Here is a 19,260-nt window from a genome sequence, read left to right as displayed (position 1 = left end):
AGGCCTGTGCTACCAGGCCCCACTACACTGTCTCCATCAGTTCTTGGCTCAGCTGTATCTTACAAACAAGTATCAGTGTTCCGCTGTGTTGTAAGATGTCCCTGAAGAGATAAAGGGTGACTTCACCTTTCCTGTTGGACTATCTGTATTTAGTTTATGGGGAGGTTTTTCAGCTGTTTGCTTTGTCTCCTTGGCTTAAACCTTCTGGGGAAAAACAGCTGCTGACCCGGTGGGATAAGTTACTCAAATGGCAACATTCCTTTTCAGATCACTTGGCTTCTCATAGTAAACACGCATGGGGCCTTCTCAAAGGAGTTGGTATGCAGAGTGGAGCCCAGAGCCCGGGGCTCACCAAGTCTCTCCGCTGCTTCTGACATGGAAGCCTTCCTCTCTCCTGTAGCTCCTGAAGAGCTAATTTGTTGTCAATTTAAGAAGAGCCATTTTTTTAAGAAGCCGTGTTTCTTTCCTCCCAGGATGATGAACCTCCAGCCAAAGGGAAGAAGAAAAAGAAGAAGAAGAAAGAGGAAGAGATTGACATCGACGTGGACGACCCGGCCGTGAGTCGATTCCAGTACCCGTTTCATGAGCTCATGGTGTGGGCCGTGCTCATGAAGCGCCAGAAGATGGCCGTCTTCCTGTGGCAGCGCGGGGAGGAGAGCATGGCCAAGGCCTTGGTGGCCTGCAAGCTCTACAAGGCCATGGCCCATGAGTCCTCCGAGAGCGAGTTGGTAGATGACATCTCTCAGGACCTGGACAACAATTCCAAGTGAGGATCTTGAAGGAATGTGAGGCCCAGATGGGCTGCTGCCCTGGTGCTCTCCCCTTGAAGGCACGGCCGCTGAGCTTCCCCTTTGAGCACCGTTGTGGTTGAGGCTTACTCATAAACCGCCCTGCTCATCATGTCTGTCAATATTTTTCACTGCTGTCCCCTGGGCTATTTCTGGGTTGTTACTGGTTTAGTCTGCTGCTTTCTCAAGCCAGTTATCAAAGCCCCTTTTATGCTAACAAGGTAGTGAAATAGATTCCCATAAAGAGACACTCACTTGTGCTGCATAAACTTCAACACAACTATACACTGAGCTCTGAACGTCAGGAGGACTTCTGGATTTTTCTTCCCCTGTAGCTGGGGCAGATGGCTAAAGGGGGCTGGTGTTGGTGTTTTCTCTTCATGCAGATACTCACAGTAGGCTAGGTTTTCTGTTTAGCTCATTTCTCCTGGGGCAGCCCTGAAAAAGGAGGGCAGAGATTACTCCCAGATTTCAATGTGGCTCCTTTCCCCTTCCCCCTATTGGAAGAGGGGTTGTTCCATACATTCGCTGTCAGAACCTGGTTGGGTAGGGGCCCTGAACTTGATCCCATTTGGACTTGGCCACAGCAAGCATTTAGCAATACATGGGTTATAGCTCATGTTGTATTTCTTGAGCTTGCCCTGGTTCTACGGGCATGTCCGCTACAGTGAGCAACGATTCTGTGTCCACCTGCCCGCCCCTGCAGTCTAGGTAAAGAAGTCTTCCCTGTGATGGAGTGAAGAAGGGACACTGATCTCCAGCTTGTTCAGCGTTTCTTCTGTTGTTAGGAGCAACCAGCCCTTTCCAAGTTTGTCACGTGCCAGACTGGAAATACGAAGCCCAGGGAAGACTTTATAAGCATATAAACTTGAAGCAGATCCAGTCAGGCAGTCATGCCAGCATCTGAGGGCTTTGGAAGCCTTCTGCTTTTGTTCTAGATGCAGTGATTTCCAAAATGATTAGTAGGCTTCTAACTGTTAGAACCCAAGGCTTTAAATGGTTTTCTCTTAGATTTATTTTATGAGTATGAATGTTTTGTCTGTGTGTGTGTGTGTGTGTGTGTGTGTACGGACACATGTGTGCGCCATCCCGCCTGCATGCTTGGTGTCTGAGGAGGTCAGAAGAGGAAATCCAGTTCCCTGGAGTTGGAGTTATAGGTGGTTGTGAGTCACCGTGTGGGTGTTGGGCACTGAACCTGGCTCCTCCACAGAAGAAACAAATGTTCTTGGCCACACAGCCATCTCTATAAATCCTGAGCCCAAAGGACTTTTAGAACAGAGATATGTTCACCTACCTTGGGTGATGCAGCTAGTCTAGATGCAGTTCTGCCTTCTAGAGCATCCTCCCTTGGTGATACGTCACCCTGCAGCCTAGGACCAGGACAAGAAAGTACTGTACACTGTAGAATCTTCAAGGGACAGGAATGGCCACTCTCCCTCCTTCATTTTCATCTTCATAACTTCAATAAAATGTCCTATAAATGGAGAAGCAAAACCAGAAGAGAATGATCGCTATGTGGCCATATTTTAATCACATCTCATGCAAAAAAGCCAAAGGAATAGGAAATGGCTATCACTGTCATTAAATATTGGAATTGTGGTCATGAGGAAAAAGGGACAAACTATTTCCAAAATACAGCTATGTCACCTTCTCCACGCCCTCGACTCCTACACTTACCCTGCCATTAGCCATCAGATGTCATGCTCTGGGCCCTATGACAATTACACTTTGTTTCGTTGAACTGAGCATGTTAAATTATCTTGTAATCAATGCCTTGTTGAAGTCTTACACAGTACAAGAAAAGCACATTGTTTAAATGATTGGCTTAGCATGTCCAGCACCCACGTTTAAAATCAGAACCTAACACTCACAAAGCCATCCTGGTATTCCACCAGCCCCACTCGAGTCCTAAAGGACATAGTTAGGTCTACCTAAAGCCCTGTTTGCAGGAAGAGCAACCTGTTCCCTCTCTGACCAGTCATAAATCCTGCTACTTGCTGTCTCCTTCCTCTGGTGGCAGGTCTTAAGACCTTAAAGAGGACATTAAAGCCACTTTCAATCCTGTGCTCTCTGTCTTATGGCTCCCCACATCCCCATGGACACGTACATTTCAGTACAAACTCATAGCCACTGTTGGCTTCATCACCACCAACTTCTTCTTCCCTGCAGAGATTTTGGGCAGCTTGCGGTGGAGCTCTTAGATCAGTCTTACAAGCACGATGAGCAGGTGGCCATGAAACTTCTGACCTACGAGCTCAAAAACTGGAGCAACTCGACCTGCCTCAAGCTGGCTGTGGCAGCCAAGCACCGGGACTTCATTGCTCACACCTGCAGCCAGATGCTGCTGACGGACATGTGGATGGGAAGGCTCCGTATGCGGAAGAACCCTGGCCTGAAGGTGGGTGTGATGCAGTCACTGGGCTGGGATCACCAAGACGGGACACCAGGCTGAGCTCAGTAGCTGTAGCCTAGTCCATCTACAGCGGCCCTCCATTTTCTTCCAATTTAGTCACCCCATCACCCACAGCCTGGAAATGTTAAATGGAAAATTCAGGAAATAATCAATTCGTAAGATTCTTCCGCTTGCTTGTTTTGGGGGAACAATAAAAGGGCCTGATGTAAACTAGATGAAGACTCTGCCCCTGAGCTCCACCCTAATCCTCTTGCTTGAGTTGTAAATCGTGTATCGTTCTGAGCAGTATGACGAAGTCTCACATGATCTCATTCTACCTCCCCCAAAACCCATAAATCATCTGCTTGTCCAGAGTATCCACAGTGTATGCTGCACCTATCCATTAGTCACCTGGTAGATGTCTCGATGACCAGACCAACTGCTACAACATCCGAGTGCTTGTATTCAAGTAACCTAAAATGTCCTTATTAAGGGCCACAAAGAAGGGAGCGGTGACACTGCTCGGGAGGGTGTAAAACGTATGGCACGTTAGCTTAGCTACTAGGGTGGCAATGCTGCTGCAGGCACATAGGCAACACCCAGAGGACACGGAGGTCCGCACTGTCTATGTCAGGCATCCTGGTGGTTAGAGATAAGGGGCACCACTGTATCCCCCTGAGCATCCCCATGCAAGAGACACTACAATGGTTCTGACTGCACAGATGAGGAACTCGAAGCTTAACGATTAAGTTGTCCAGGGTCTGAGTTGGTCAGTACGGGACAGGACCAGAGCTGAGGTGGCCAGACAGTCTGGCCCCACTGTAACCAGTGGGCTTCGCTCACAGAGCTCTTTGTGGCTGTCTTTGTTTTCAGCTGGAGGCCACCATGATTGAGCACGCTCTCCAGACGGGTCACCAATCTACAACTGAAGCACAGGCCTGGGGGCTAGGGAGAGGGCTCAATGGTTCAAACTACTCATTGCTTTTGCAGAGGATCCAGGTTTAATTCCCAGCACCCCGCAGTGGTTAGCAACTGTCTGTAACTCCAGTTTAATTCCCAGCACCACACAGTGGTTAGCAACTGTCTGTAACTGCAGTTTAACTCCCAGCACCCCCACAGTGGTTAGCAACTATCTGTAACTCCAGTTTAATTCCCAGCACCCCCACAGTGGTTAGCCACTCTCTGTCACTCCAGTTCCAGGAGAGTCAGTGCTCTCTCTGGCCTCCTCAGGCATGACATGCACATAGTGCGCAGACACACGTGCAAACAAAATACCCATATGCATAAAATAAATTCATCTTAAAAGGTCAAACTACAGATCTGCCCTCTGTACAGTATTTTAGCTGACAACATGGCGTCCTTACACAGGGCTTATGGGAGAACATAAAGCAATGAAAAGGTTTGAAGAGGGTGTGTTGAGAGAAAAATCAGTCAACAAACTCTTAGGTTATCTTGAGAAAAGGTTTTATTTGGCAGTGAATCCAACTATATAATAATTATATTATATCGATTTTATGGACTCTCTGAAGATAGAGGCAAAATACTGCAAGTTCACTATCTCTTATCCGAAATGTCTGGGGTCAAAACTGTTTTCAATTTCTTTTTAGGTCTGGAATTTTTACATAGACATAATAAGATATCTTGGAGATGGTATTCAAGCCCCAGTGCAAAATTAATTATTCCACTTTCACTTTATATACACAGCCTGGGGTATATTTTATTCACTATTTCTAGGGCGCCTGCATTTTAACTATGGCTCATTACATTAACTCAGTGTGGAATTTCCCACTTATGGCATTGTTGAAATCAGATTTGGGGGTACTTAAAATTTCAGATTGGCACTCATCCTGTATAGCATAGTGACTAGCAGAAGAACCTCTATCTCTTACAAATACAGATGCTATGCCTAGCTATCCAGTTCTGCACAAAGCACCAATTTGTTATATTGCTGTTGTAGACAGCCTTGTATATTAACAAATAGTTTCTTTTCTGAATGAAAGAGATCCTAAAAGCGTTAAAGAAAACAGGTCAAGTGTGACGTGATGAACGCTGAATTGGTGTCACACCTCATTGAGGCACTGAAATCTAGAAGGCAGCAGAAAAGCAAGCAAGGCCTTTATCGTCATCGTTTCGATAGGAAAAACATTTAACATCTGGATTTTTTTTTTTACTTGATCCAGCTTTTTAGAACACATGAGGAGAGCCAGGATGTAGCTCAGTGGTTCAATGTTTGCCTGGCTTGCATGAGACCCTGGGTTCCTAGCTTGCATGAGGCCCTGGGTTCCTAGCTTGCGTGAGGCCCTGGGTTCCTAGCTTGCATGAGGCAACAGAAAAACAAGTAAAACACACAAGGAGAGCAGATCGATGTAAACCAGGTGAAGAACCAGGCCAGTACTGTGGTGCATGCCCATGATCCTGGCTACATGGGAGGCCGAGGTGAAAAGGTTGCAAACTTAAGACTAGCCTGATCTGCAGAGTGAGTTCGCCTCAGCCTGGATACAACCACGCTAGCAAAATTCTAGCTAAGCCTCAACCCTGACTTACCTGTGTGGGGATTTAATGTTCAAACATTGCTTTTTAAAGTCTGGATCACACACGACATTACTTGTCGTTTCTCTTTTGAAAAAAGAAATTCGGTGGATATTCTCAAACTTCTCACGGCCTGCAGTTCTACCAAAGTATCCAGCACATAAAGACACAGATCATCAGGGTGGGAACAACGCAGGCTCCTAGGTGACCCAAGTGAGCAGTCCAACTTTACAGCTTCAACAGTACAGTCAGCCTTACAGCTCCCAGGATTTCGTGTTCTTGAAATCAACCGAACACACATCAAAACCCTTTTAAGGGCTTTTGAAAGGACAAAGGTGCCTGCTATAACCCCGATAACCTGAGCTCAATCCCTGAGACACACATGGTTGCAGGAGAGAATCAACTCTTGCAAGAGTTGTGCTCTGATCCCTCAAATGCACTGTGGTATGTGACATGCACACACTAGATGGATGTGTGATATTTTTTAAAAGAAATTATTTGTAAGTATATCTGAACTGAATGTATACACGCTGTCCCTTTTTGTCTTACTCCCCAAACAATAAAGTAGAACCGCTTTTAACCCAATATTTACATTGCATTAAATTAGCAGCCATCTAGACATGATTCGAAGTGTGTGGAAGGATGTGCGTAGATTTTATGCAAATATTGTGTCTCTTAATGATCATAAGCGCCTCCAGGCTTTGGTATCATATCTAAGGTCGTTGAATCAGTAAAGCACACCTCTGGGTTGACCATGACGGCATATCCAGGAAGGATTAACTAAGGGCAAGAGGGGGAGACCCCCCAAAGTGTGGATAGCACCAGTTCATAGGCTACAAATGGATGAAATAAGGGGGAGGGGGGAGAGAGCACAAAATACAGGCTCAGACCCTGACCCTCTCTACAAGGATGGCAGCTCCTCTCCACTCCCCTTCCTCTTCCCTTCCCCATGATCATGATTTAAAACATAACTTGTTTTCTTAGGTATTTCATCCCAATACAAAAAAAGCAACTAACAGAGACTAGATCCTCCTTGGATTATCTTAGCTTAAAACTGGGTTTGTTCCTCATCACCTAGGTGATCATGGGGATCCTTCTTCCACCCACCATCCTGTTCTTGGAATTCCGAACATACGATGACTTCTCATATCAAACATCCAAGGAGAATGAAGACGGCAAAGAAAAAGAGGAGGAGACTGTGGTCAGTGGCTCTCAAGAGGGTCACGTGGCTCTCAAGAGGGTCACATGGCTCTCATTTTCAGTGTTTAGATTAGTTTTACCATGGACTTAGAAGACTTGCTAATAGGGGCACTAGAAGAATTTCCTCTTGATAAGACCTCTTTCTGCTGGGAATGGGGTAGTTCCCACCTGTAGGCCACCTTCCTTGTGCTGGGATGACCTATTCACACCTGCAGTCTGCCTGTCATGAGCTGGGAATGACCTATTCACACCTGCAAACTGCCGGCCACGTGCTGGGGATGACCTATTCACACCTGCAAACTGCCTGTCATTTGCTGGGGATGATCTATTCACAACTGCAGACTGCCTGCCATGGGCTGGGGACGGCCTATTCCCACCTGCAGACTGCCTGCCATGCGCTGGGGACGGCCTATTCCCACCTGCAGACTGCCTGCCACGCGCTGGGGTTGGCCTGTTCACACCTGCGGGTTGCCTGCCACATGCTATGCTATTTTCCAGGATGCAAATGCAGACGCCGGCTCGAGAAAGGGGGATGAGGAGAATGAGCACAAAAAGCAGAGGAGCATTCCCATTGGAACAAAGATCTGCGAGTTCTACAATGCGCCCATTGTCAAGTTCTGGTTTTACACAGTAAGGCTCTCCCCAACGATTGCCCTTGGTCATGTGGGGACTACTGAGATACACCAGAATCAAGAAAAAGTTCAGAGCTTCAATAAAGTGTTCAAATGTTCATTAAGATAAAATAAGTCATAAGAAAACTAGAACTGAGAGCTTTAAAATTAGATCCCAATATATTGTCACATATATTCTATAGATGCGGGAATATTGGCTACCCTAGCCCCACAGGATCGCTTCATTAAACAAAGTAGACATATTCTATTTGCTTAAGGAAAAGATTTTAAAAATACTTTTAGTAATTGACATTAGGGAAAGTTTTGTTTGGCTTTAAAATAAACAAAAAAACCGAGGCTGGAGAGATGGCTCAGCAATTAATAGCACTGTCTACCCTTCCAGAGGTCCCAGGTTCAATTCCAGGCAGTCACATGGTGGTTCATTTGTAACTACAGTTCCAGGGGCCAAACACCCTCTTTTGGTTTCCACTGGCACATGGTGCCCAGACACACATGCAAGCAAAATACCCATACACATAAAAAAATTAAAAGTAAATGTAAAAAATGTTTAAAATAAAAATGACCTGTGAATTAGAGTCAACTCAGAGACCCAATTTTTTCCACTAAAATGACATGGTTGTTAAAAGGCTATAGCTTCTGTCAGCTCTCTGTTACTATAACCTGTCCCCCTCCCAACAACCAATCAACATGTAAAGAGAAAAGGGTTCCTTCTGCTCATAGTTCTGGTGTTTCCGTCCGTTGTCAGTTGGCCCTGGTGCTTCTGGACCTGTGGTAAAGTCACACATCATAGCTGGGAGTCTGCAGCAGAGCAGAACCACACTTCTCACAGATGGAAATAGAACGGAAAGGAGAAGGAGGACCAGAGTCCCCATGCTACCTTCAAAGGCCCAACCCCATTGACCTCCCGCTAGGCCGCAGCTCTTAAAAGTCTGCACCACAGGCTGGGAACACATGGGCCAGAGGGAGCATTTCCAATAGGAACAGTAGCAAGGCTGAACCCAGATACACAACTAGAAGGGCAACAAAGACTTTCTTCTCTAAAGCTTTCCCCAAACAATGTGCTGGGTCATCGTGGGTCATTCCCTAGCCAGAGAGCTATACTCTCTCTGAGAATGTGGCTCACTGGTAGCAAGAGCAGGACAGGGCACAAGAACAGATTGGAGCATCCTTTAGACAGAACATCGCTACCCACATACAATCCCAGTATCATGCCAGGAGTACTATAGCTTGGTCACAATGCCATTTTGGAGAGCCAGCTGCAGAGAACCTCCTTCCAGCTGTGCCCCTTTGCCATATGCCTCACCTCTTCCCCACCTCTATTCTACCCCTTTTCTTGTCAAAAAAAATAATTTGTTATGGCCACAGAAAACCAGAGACCTGTCATTGGAAAGTGAGGGTGCCCTTTGGCCATTGCTGAGGGCCTCAGAAGACAATTCATCCACATGTTCTCTCTTCTAAACTCTCAGTTGTCTGTCTACAATGGGAGATTTAAGAACGAGCTGTGTGAGACAGAAAGGCTAAGTCACCTTTGCCATTTCCCCCAGAATGTAGAAGACACACCAGCAAATTAGCAAAAAGGTCCCTTGTATGTTATGATTTCTGCAACTTCATGACAAACGTAGGGTGAAACATGGACTCTAGGGCCTGTTTGGTCCTGAAGTTGTATGACGCCCCCAACCTACTTCAATCTCTGCACTGGTGATGGGCAGGGAGGAAGGGTGTCCACTCAGCAGGGAAGGAAACAACCTCTTGTAGATGAAGCATTGAATGCTATCTCTGAGACACAAGCACCAGCTTTTCTCCTTCAGATCTCCTACTTGGGCTACCTGCTGCTGTTTAACTACGTTATCCTGGTGCGGATGGATGGATGGCCCTCCCCTCAAGAGTGGATCGTCATCTCCTACATTGTGAGCCTGGCATTAGAGAAAATACGAGAGGTGATTATTGAAAAGAATGATCACTCCTCCACTAACTGCTGGGTTCGGTTTCAGGTATTACTGATGCAGAGCTGTGTGCAGACGGTGGCTGCCCCAGGGCCCTCCCTGTGAGGCCTCACCGTCTGGAGTCATTCTATTCGCTTGTTTCAGACGTGCATGCCTCCTCCTTCTGACTGACTTTGAACTCACAGTTCAAAACACAAAGCAACGTAAATGATGCATGATAACAAAAAATAGGTTCGAGTGTATGAAAGAATTATAGCAAATTCTGCCAGCTACTTGACATAAGCCAGCAAGTACGAGTGGCCACAACTTTCAGCTATCTTCTGGGACCTGAGATTAAAACTGAGATGGCAACTTTTTAAAAGTGTGCGTGTGTGTGTGTATGTGTGTGTGTGCACGCACGTGCGTGCATGTGAGTGTACCCATCCGTGTGGGTGGGTACACTTGCATGGGCAAGCGTACAGGTTGGCTTAGACTAGACTGACTGGTGAGAAAGCCAGGATTCCTCTGTCTCTGCAATAGCCCCCACCCCTATCACTGCCTGAGCCCAGAGTTGGGTTCATAGGCACACACCATCTTGTCCAGATTTCACATGAGTTCCAGACATTTAAATGCAGGACCTTGTGCTTGTCCAACAGGCACTTCACTCACAGATCCCCCTCCCGAGCCCCGGGAACAACACTGGTGCTATAACTTGGGACTTTGCATCGCACTGTGCATTTGCACAGCTGGTGTTTTGTTTCAGAGGCGCATGGAAGAAGAGTTCTTGGTGAGAGGGAAGGGGGGAAGGAGGCAGGAGAAGGAGCTGAATGAGGTGTGGCTCCAGGAAGATGCTGTTCTCTGTGTAACCCCACAGGTGATCCACCCTGCAAGGAGGGAGAGGAATTTCAGACCCACATCAGTGTTTGGCTCTCAGAGCAGCAGTGACTCCAATTACCCGAGGGTGGGCCTCCCAGAAAGGGGCAGATGCGGGCCTCCCAGCAGCACCTGCAGTAAATGGGTGGCATGCCCACCTGGTGAGAGGCTCCAGGGAACTTGGGCGGGGCCCAGAGCATCTGCTGCAAACAGAAGGGTCTGGATTTTAAACTAGTGCTGTAAAAGAACAGACATGCTCTCGCACATGGCTCACATCAACCAGGTCTTTTATTTAAAATGGAAAGCCAAGCGTCAGTTTCTGCAGACAGCAAAGGAAGTGCTACCTGGGGTGGGCTGTCACCCACAAGCCTGACATTAATGCATTCACTCACAAACAGCAAGTTATATCCAGGCAGAACATGAGCTCACAGTGAAGATGCATACAGCACAGGTTGCTGACCTTTACCCAGTGGACACAGAACCAATACTGTTATCTTGTAATTACTATTGACCCCACCCAGTAGAGTAAGTTTGATGTCGTCGTCAAGTGACAGCAGGGCAATCAAGAGTGCTGAGAATTCTACACTCCATCCTCTTCCGTGACTCCCATTGTTTCTTCTCTAGCTGGGCTCCATTAGGTTTCCGCAGCTGTTCCAACCAAGACTTCCCAAGGTGCTGGTCTTACCTTTATATAATGGGGGGGGGGGAGCATGAAGAAGTCAGAGGGAAATTTGGGGAAGCCAGTTTTATCCTTCTACTTTTAATGTGGGTCCCAGGTGATCAACCTCAGGTCACCAGACTTGTATGGCAAGTGTCTTTACCCACTGAGCCATCTTGCTCACCCTCCGTCAAGATCTGGATCCTTCCTATCGTTCCAGGAAAGATGGGACAGCTGTCAGCCAGCACACATGGCTTATTGAGACAGTGAGCCCTTCTAGGTTGGTTGGTAGATGTTCAATACCCCACTGGCCTTTGGATCGAGGGATCTACTCATGATTTTCAAAGTTGAAAGGGTACTCTGGCATGCCTTCCTTGTCCCCTGCTGTGCCTCCACTGTGCCTGTCATGACTGCAAGTGCATGGCTGTGCATTCTGCTGGTGGAATAGCTCCCACTATAACTCTGTGGAAGAGTCCTTTAAGTCAGTGGTGATGCAAAAGGATAATATCTCAAGCAGGAAGAAAAATCTGGCTCAACTTTCTCTGATTTCTCATGTCTAACTTGAGAAATTTTGGCAAGCCTGTGTTTCCCAGCCCCATCCAGCCATCTCTGCCAGGTGGGTCATCCCTCTGCGGTAACAGAACTTGCTCCTGCTCTAGAGTTTTTCTTCTTTACAGTTCTGGAATGTGAGTCAGCAGGCATGAGTCCAGGTAATTAAAAAGGAAATCAAAAGGCAGCTGCTCTAATTACGGTCAGAAGGGGACAATCTGGAAGGCATTTCCCATGCCTACAAAATCCCTGAATCGAAGAATACAGAGGATTCCATGGAATTTCCCCCTCTAGATATACCCTCAGCCTGAAAAATTCATGTGTGGAGATCTTGAATCACAAAGGGGCTCAGATGCCCTGAAATGTCCCAGCGTTCTTATCTTTCCTAGATTCCAATGAAGGTGGGGTTTCTGAAAGGACCCTCTCCACTTACTACTCTTTGGGGTTTACTTTTAGATCCTCATGTCAGAACCCGGCAAACTCAGCCAGAAAATCAAAGTGTGGCTCCAGGAGTACTGGAACATCACGGACCTCGTGGCCATTTCCATGTTCATGGTCGGGGCAATCCTGCGCCTCCAGAACCAGCCATACATGGGCTACGGCCGGGTCATCTACTGTGTGGACATCATCCTCTGGTACATCCGAGTGTTAGACATCTTTGGTGTCAACAAATACCTTGGTCCGTACGTGATGATGATCGGAAAGATGGTTAGTAATAGTTCCCCATGAGTAACCACATAGCTTGGCTGGCATTAGAACGCTGGGCCAGGCTTGGGTGTGGCTTCCTTTGGTTTCACTTGGGCTTTCCGTTGCAACTGCTTTAACATGTACATTTACCCTGTGTGTTAATATCTTAATAAATTCCAACGGGAAACCAGAAGTTGACGATTCTTATACACACACATATAGACATTGATCTCTGACTCTGTACCAGGAACTCAATATATGACATATTCCTCCTTCCATAGCATATTTAAACTGTAGGATGATCAAGCATTTATCAATTATTTTCTGATTTTGTATTGATTATATTTTGATAGGAAGAGAAAGGAAAATATCCTCCACTTCTCTAAGAATTTGCTTTGCTATCCCAGGACATAAGAAAGCCTAAGTTTCTTATACGTAGTAAGAGTTCAGTGTCAGGGGGCTGGAGAGATGTCTCAAAAGTTAAGAGCACTGACTGCTTCGATTCTAAATACCTCCCATGGTGGCTCACAACCATCTGCAACTCCGGTATCAGAGATCCAATACCCTCTCTGGCTTTGGAGTGCACTGTATGCATAGACATACATACAGGCAAAGCACCATACACATGGAGTATAACATTTAAATTTTTTTTAAATTAATTCAGCAGCAATAGTTGTATCTCAATATACTTGCTCTGCCTCTTGGGGGCTGGAACCATCATAGAAACTCTTCATAGCAGGATGTGGATTTCATGTGTCAGGAAATTTCATCCATTTCAGAATGCTTTCATAGACAATTCAGATTGCTAACTTCCTAGCCTCTGGCAGAAGCCAGTGACAATGAGGCCCAAGCCTGGCTCTTACTTGTTATACCCAACAGACTCTGGCTCGTGTGCTCTGGCCTGGGGTGGTGGACATATGTTCTTTGTGCCATTAGTTTGAGACATAACCATGACGACATTTATTTGAGAACAGGCCACAGAATGTAAGACTAACTATGACCCAGCAAGTTGTCCCTACATAACTGAACTGATTTATGTTAGGGCTAGTATAGAAGAAAGGCGACCTTCTAAGTTATGTAATAGTCAAGAAATAGGATAAGAAAATAATAATTATTTTTAAATACTTCAATAGAGCCAGTATATTTGAGCTACAGGACATATGGCTTAGTTAATTCCAGTAAGGACCCTAATGCTCGGGAACATTCAAAATTGGGGATTGTAGGAACTAGAGAGATGGCTCAATAAATAAGGGCACTGGCTATTTTTGCAGAGAACCTGAGTTCATTCAGTTCCCAGAAGCCATATGTTGGCCACAACTGTCTGTAACTCCAGTCCCAAGTGATTTGACACTTTCTGTAGGCGCTGTGTACATGTGATGGAGAGAAACTTAGAGGCAAAGCACCCTACATATAAAAAGGGGGTTGTTTACATTGGGGGTTACAGTAGTTTAGCACTGGCAATGTAGTTCAGTTCCTGCCTAGAATGTGTGAGGCCCTAGCTCTGTCTATAGCACCCCATAAAAGGAGGGAAGTGGGGTTCTATCTGTCTAGCATCTGGAGCACTCTCCACTCAGCATTCGTGCCTTTATTTCTAAGAAGAATCCTCTCTTGATGTTGTTCCTGGAAACCCCCATGTTTTTAGATGAGGCCTCCCTGCGTTTGTTCGTTTTTCATTTGTAAGACAGGGTCTTGTTATGTAGCCTTGACTGGCATAACAATCATTACATAGACCATGCTGGGCCTCAAATTCACAGAACACCCCCTGTCCCTGCCTCCCAAGAGCTGGTACTAAAGACGTGTGCCACCATGGCCAGCCCTTTCTCTATTTGCACTAAGAATTACCAGAACATCTGTGTAGGGGCATGTCACTTAGCTTTTGTCACTGTAAAAAAATACAACCTATAAAAGAAAACATCTATTACAGGCTACAGTCAAGGTTGACTGAGCCTGTGGCTTTGGGTGTGTGTCACGGAAGCTCCTCATGGCAAGAGTACATGTTGGAGCAAGCATGCTTACAACATAAGGCAAGGAGGAAAGAAAGAGGAAGGAGATGGGGGTCCAATCATTGTCCTGATGATTTAAGGATCTCCAACAAAGCCACACATCTCAAAGATTCCATCTCTGTCCTGGACTTGACCAATAGCGTCGACCTGGAAACCAAACCTTTAACACAGCCTTTAGTGAAGGGTATTCTAGATGCAAACTAGAAAACATTATTCAAATGCCTTTGGTAAGGAACATTCTAGAAGTGAACTGGAACAATGGGCACCAATAAGAGAAGCAAGAATGAGCCCAAGCAGATGAAGGCATCAGGGCTCTGGAATAAGACACAAACTTTGCATGGGGTATAAAAAACTACCAAGTTGTGGGTTAGAAAGATAGGTGGGAAAGAAGCTTTTCTTTATCACAATTAAACTGACACCTTTGGCGAGCACAATAGCATGAGCCAAGGTGAATGTGGTCCACGAGTCAGTACTGAGGAATGCGTGTTCTTCCTACGCAGATGATCGACATGCTGTACTTTGTGGTCATCATGCTGGTGGTGCTGATGAGTTTTGGAGTAGCTCGCCAAGCCATCTTGCACCCAGAGGAGAAGCCTTCTTGGAAACTGGCTCGAAACATCTTCTACATGCCCTACTGGATGATCTACGGAGAGGTGTTTGCAGACCAGATAGACCGTAAGACTAGAATTCATAGTAAGATTCTCTTCCCTGCTTCCAGGGCAGATGATCATCACTTAGCTGCGTGTCAATGGGAGTACACCCATTAATTTGGAAGGAAAGTATTTTTTGTTCTGCCACAGACACTGGATTATTTTATGAAAAAATAAGTACAGACTGTGATGTGTAGATTTTGAGGTACTGGCTGTTTCTTTTTCTCTAAAGCCCACTCTCTGTAATTCAGAGATTCTCTTCCCTTGAGCTGGTATACATTATATCACTTGATGTAACCTCAGTCCACTAATTTGTCTCCAACCATGATATCTTCCCACGCCAGGATAAAGAAGGTAGGGTTAGTCCATGAGGCAGTGAGCACAGCAGGTGACAGATAGCTCACATGGTCCTCTTCCTCATGCCATCATAGACCGTTTCCCACATAGTTATCTATTTCTTCTTCATTTTAAAAATGTATTATTTACTTATTTTTTTTAACTGACACATGATTTTACAAATTTACAATGTGACGGTCCAATGCAGGTGTGCAGGAGTACCAGCTTTCGTTGTCAATAAGAACCTGGATATAGTAGAGGAAATAGGTTGCATGCGAGGTTGGGCTCTAAGCCCTAGCTCCTCATCAGGTAAAGCTGGTAGGTGACAGTGCCTCTGTTTTATAGGGTGTGAAGCTCAGATGCCCTTATGCCCATCACGCTGGACCATTCGGATTCTAATGAACCAGTAACCCCAGTTCTATTTCCATTCAGTGACCACATCTTGCCCCTCATCCTTTGTCATGAAGCACCAAGTCCAATAGTGTCTTTGTTACTTCCAGAGCTCGGCTCTTTAGAAACAGGAGGTTTAGAACATTCTCCTCTCGTGTGAAATACAAAGTTGTCAGTATATCTGCTGACACAAGGTTGGACTAGTAACTTCTTTGTAGATTTTAAAGACATCGTTATTACAACTATAACAAATTTAACCATTTACTGTAGCCTTGTAAATCAGAACATCAAAATCTAATTTGGTTTTGAAAGTATCTTAGCCAATGTAAGCATATATTGTTCCCTGTTTTTTCTATTGTGTTTTAGTTAGTATACAAAAGAATGGACTTCATTATGACATTTTTTCCCACTGTATATCATTGTACATTGCTCTTATTTGTCCTTCTCCCAGTATCCTCCTTTCCCTTATTCCCCTCTTTTTTGGGTCACTTTCTCCCTTCAAATAGCCCCATTTCTGCTTTGATATTATGTAGGCGTGAATATATTTAATATGTATGTATATATTTAATCTGGACTCCACATAAGAGAGAAAACATTTTATCTCCCTCCATTTCTCCTCTTGCTTCCCTCCCTTTATGTCATGAAGACAGGATGAAGGATGGGATACAAAATGCCATTTTCTAGAGTCAATACAGCTCTTACAATCAACTTCTCACAAGTGTAGTTACTTGCATAGGGACCACACCAGACAAGGACTACCAAAAGATGAGGAAATGGGAGATGTTCACAGTGATCCTTTACCTCTGAACTATTGGCTATCAGTAGATTCTGGGAAAGGCGGGGGAGGGCAGTCTGTAGTTGTGTTCTCTGCTGAGCCCACCAGACCTGAAAGATTAGCTCCAAATTCATTGTCACACAGGTTGTCCTGATTAATCTAAGTGGGTCAAAATGAATGAATAAATAGGAGAGTGAGATTTGTGGGGAGGAGGGGAGATTGACAGGAAAAATAGAAAGGTGGGGATGGAAGCAGTTGGTACACCTTGTATATGTGTGAGAAATTGGTCTAAACCCAAATTTAATTAAAGATATATATTTAAAGCAAACAGACAGAAGTTTCTGGACTACAGATATAGCTGTGGTATTTTTATAGTTCATGCTTTTAATCACATTGGTTAATGAGAAACAATAACGAGGTAAACAAAAGACTATACTTTTTCAGTAACATCATTCAGAGCAGGTTTTCAGCTCTCCATCTGACTGCTTCCTTGTACTTTTGCCTCTATTTGCACTGCTGAGGTGTTCGTGGCAGGATACAGGGAATGCTTAATTGTCACACTAGAAAGTTCAAAGGACCATCTCAAGCAACATCATGCCTTCCCAGTGCTTAACTCCCGAGCTCACACTGTTGTTTATAGACATATGGCTAGATGGATATTCATGAAATCTGTTTCTCAGAATTAATAATAGGTACATTTATTCTAGCAGGCTGAGTCTTTGCGTATCTTAGCAGCAAAGCGATTCTTGTGTTGGTAAATTATTTTATGTTCCTCTCACCCATCATCTTGTTTTCATTTCTCCCCTCCTGGGACAATTGAAAAACAAAACGCAAACTTCATATCCAATGACTGTCTAGTCTACGCCATGGAAATCAATCGTAAGTTCACATGGAATTGGTGGGGTGAGTTTGTGAAGGGTTTTCCTAAGTAATCTTTTTCCTTGTCTGTTTACTGATGGTCTTATCCTAGTTTTAAACACGGCTTTGGTTTTCGTAGACCAGTACTTTTTTAGACTGCGAATAGGCCGTAAGTTCCACATTGGGATCCTCATGTTTTCCCCCTTTGGGAAATAGATCTCGTTTGTAAACAGAAGGGGAAGGATTCCTTTTCAAACACGACTCCATAGTCAATCTGAGTGGGTGGCAGGGACCCCTACGTCACACCGGAAACCAAATGTGTTTTCAGAGTTAATGTACAATGAAAGCAAGAAAATCACAAGACAGCACCAGCTAATGGTAAATTATTAAAAGAGAGAATAAGATTCTAACTAATAGACAACATAGGGAGATACAATAATGGTTAATGGGTCTGTTTAACCATCATTAAAAACTGATTATATACACGGTGTAGCTAAGTTGTAGAATGCCTGCTAAGCATGTGCAAGGCCCTGTGCTCATTTTTCCCAGGACTACCAAGTGAACAATAAAGTTTCTAAACATGGTGAGGGGATGCAATGGTAAGAAAATGGACAATGTTTACAAATGCAACAAGCTTCACTATGACTATCCCAAAGTAAAAACATAAATTTATTACCTTCTTTGTATGATTTGATATTTTTGTTTGGAAAATTATTGCTCATGAGATACAAAAATCAAATTAAGAGTCGGGGTGCATAGCTGTAATCCTAGCTCTTGCAGCTAGAGGATCTCAAGTTTGTAAAACTGTGTCAAACTAAGTAAGGCTGGAGATGGCTCAGTGGGTAAAGTGCTTGCTGTGCAAGCATGAGGATCTGGGTTCGAGTCCCCAGAACCCAAAAGATAAAGAAAGGTGCAGTCACACACACTGGACAGGAAGATCTCTGGGGCTTGCTGGCTCTAGCGGAGCCAATATAACAAACTGCAGGTTCAGAGAGAGACCTTGCATCAAAAATAAGGTGGAGAGCATCTGGCCTCTACATAAAGATGTACAGATGTGCATACACAGACACATATGTATCCACCCCAAAAGAAAAAGATTATTTAAAACACATATAATAGATGTTTATCCTTTTTGTTACATAAACAAAACAAGCCCCCTCAAACAAACTTTTCTTTCAGCTCCTTGTGGTGAAAATCTCTATGATGAGGAAGGCAAGCGGCTCCCTCCCTGCATCCCTGGTGCCTGGCTCACACCTGCCCTCATGGCCTGTTATCTCCTGGTGGCCAACATCCTGCTGGTCAACCTCCTGATCGCTGTTTTCAAGTAAGGATCATGACGGAGGCCTCGTGGCAGCTGCTCATTGCTCTAAGGGCTCCAGCTCAGGGTCAGAAAGTTATGGTGATACCTACAGTACGTTCAGAGAACTTTACTGAAACTTTTAAAGGGATAGGATTTTGCTCAATGTAGTCATAAATCAAGTGTCAGCACTTGACTGTACGAACTTTGAATCTTGGCTAGTATTTTAACACTGAAGCACACATTCTAAACTAATGGAGACAATTTCTTATGCAAAAGTCTCCTGAGCAACAGAAGATTTGAGAAACTTGTGCTTTTCATTTTATTCATTTTCACTACCGGAGACAAAAATATTAACTTCACATGATTATTTTATATTAAACCCAAGGAACAGAAAGCCCTGAAGTGACAATAGGAACTAACTGTGAAGTTGTTTTCGTTTAAAGCAATACCTTCTTTGAAGTCAAGTCAATATCCAATCAAGTGTGGAAGTTCCAGCGATACCAACTGATCATGACATTTCACGACAGGCCAGTCCTGCCCCCACCCATGATCATTCTGAGCCATTTCTATATCATCATTATGCGTCTCAGTGGTCGCTGCAGAAAGAAGAGAGAAGGGGAGCAGGAGGAGCGGGACCGTGGGCTGAGTACGTTGGGGATTCTTCATTTTTACTTGTGGGATAAGTTTTTTAAGAAGGTACGAAATAGGCACTTCCATG

General features: G+C 44.8%; 1 protein-coding gene across 2 annotated transcripts in view; it reads left to right on the top strand.

Moving 5' to 3' along the window:
- Trpm1 (transient receptor potential cation channel subfamily M member 1) overlaps positions 1-19,260 on the top strand; it is a 96,610-nt gene that overhangs the window by 63,768 nt on the left and 13,582 nt on the right. Inside the window, exons 16-25 of one of the 2 annotated variants that reach the window (XM_057755933.1) lie at positions 474-766; positions 2,958-3,186; positions 6,788-6,910; positions 7,408-7,539; positions 9,350-9,478; positions 12,000-12,251; positions 14,734-14,908; positions 17,243-17,263; positions 18,422-18,566; positions 18,986-19,188. In XM_057755933.1, the coding sequence (XP_057611916.1) occupies positions 474-766; positions 2,958-3,186; positions 6,788-6,910; positions 7,408-7,539; positions 9,350-9,478; positions 12,000-12,251; positions 14,734-14,908; positions 17,243-17,263; positions 18,422-18,566; positions 18,986-19,188 (1,702 nt within the window). Of the gene's footprint in view, positions 1-473; positions 767-2,957; positions 3,187-6,787; positions 6,911-7,407; positions 7,540-9,349; positions 9,479-11,999; positions 12,252-14,733; positions 14,927-17,242; positions 17,264-18,421; positions 18,567-18,985; positions 19,189-19,260 lie in introns of both variants that reach the window. The other variant, XM_057755932.1, reaches the window with a different exon arrangement.

This window comes from Chionomys nivalis, chromosome 23 (assembly GCF_950005125.1).
Source record: "Chionomys nivalis chromosome 23, mChiNiv1.1, whole genome shotgun sequence".
Taxonomy (NCBI): Eukaryota; Metazoa; Chordata; class Mammalia; order Rodentia; family Cricetidae; genus Chionomys; species Chionomys nivalis.
The sequence above is the reverse complement of the archived record's forward strand: the minus strand, read 5'-3'. Positions and strand labels throughout refer to the sequence as shown.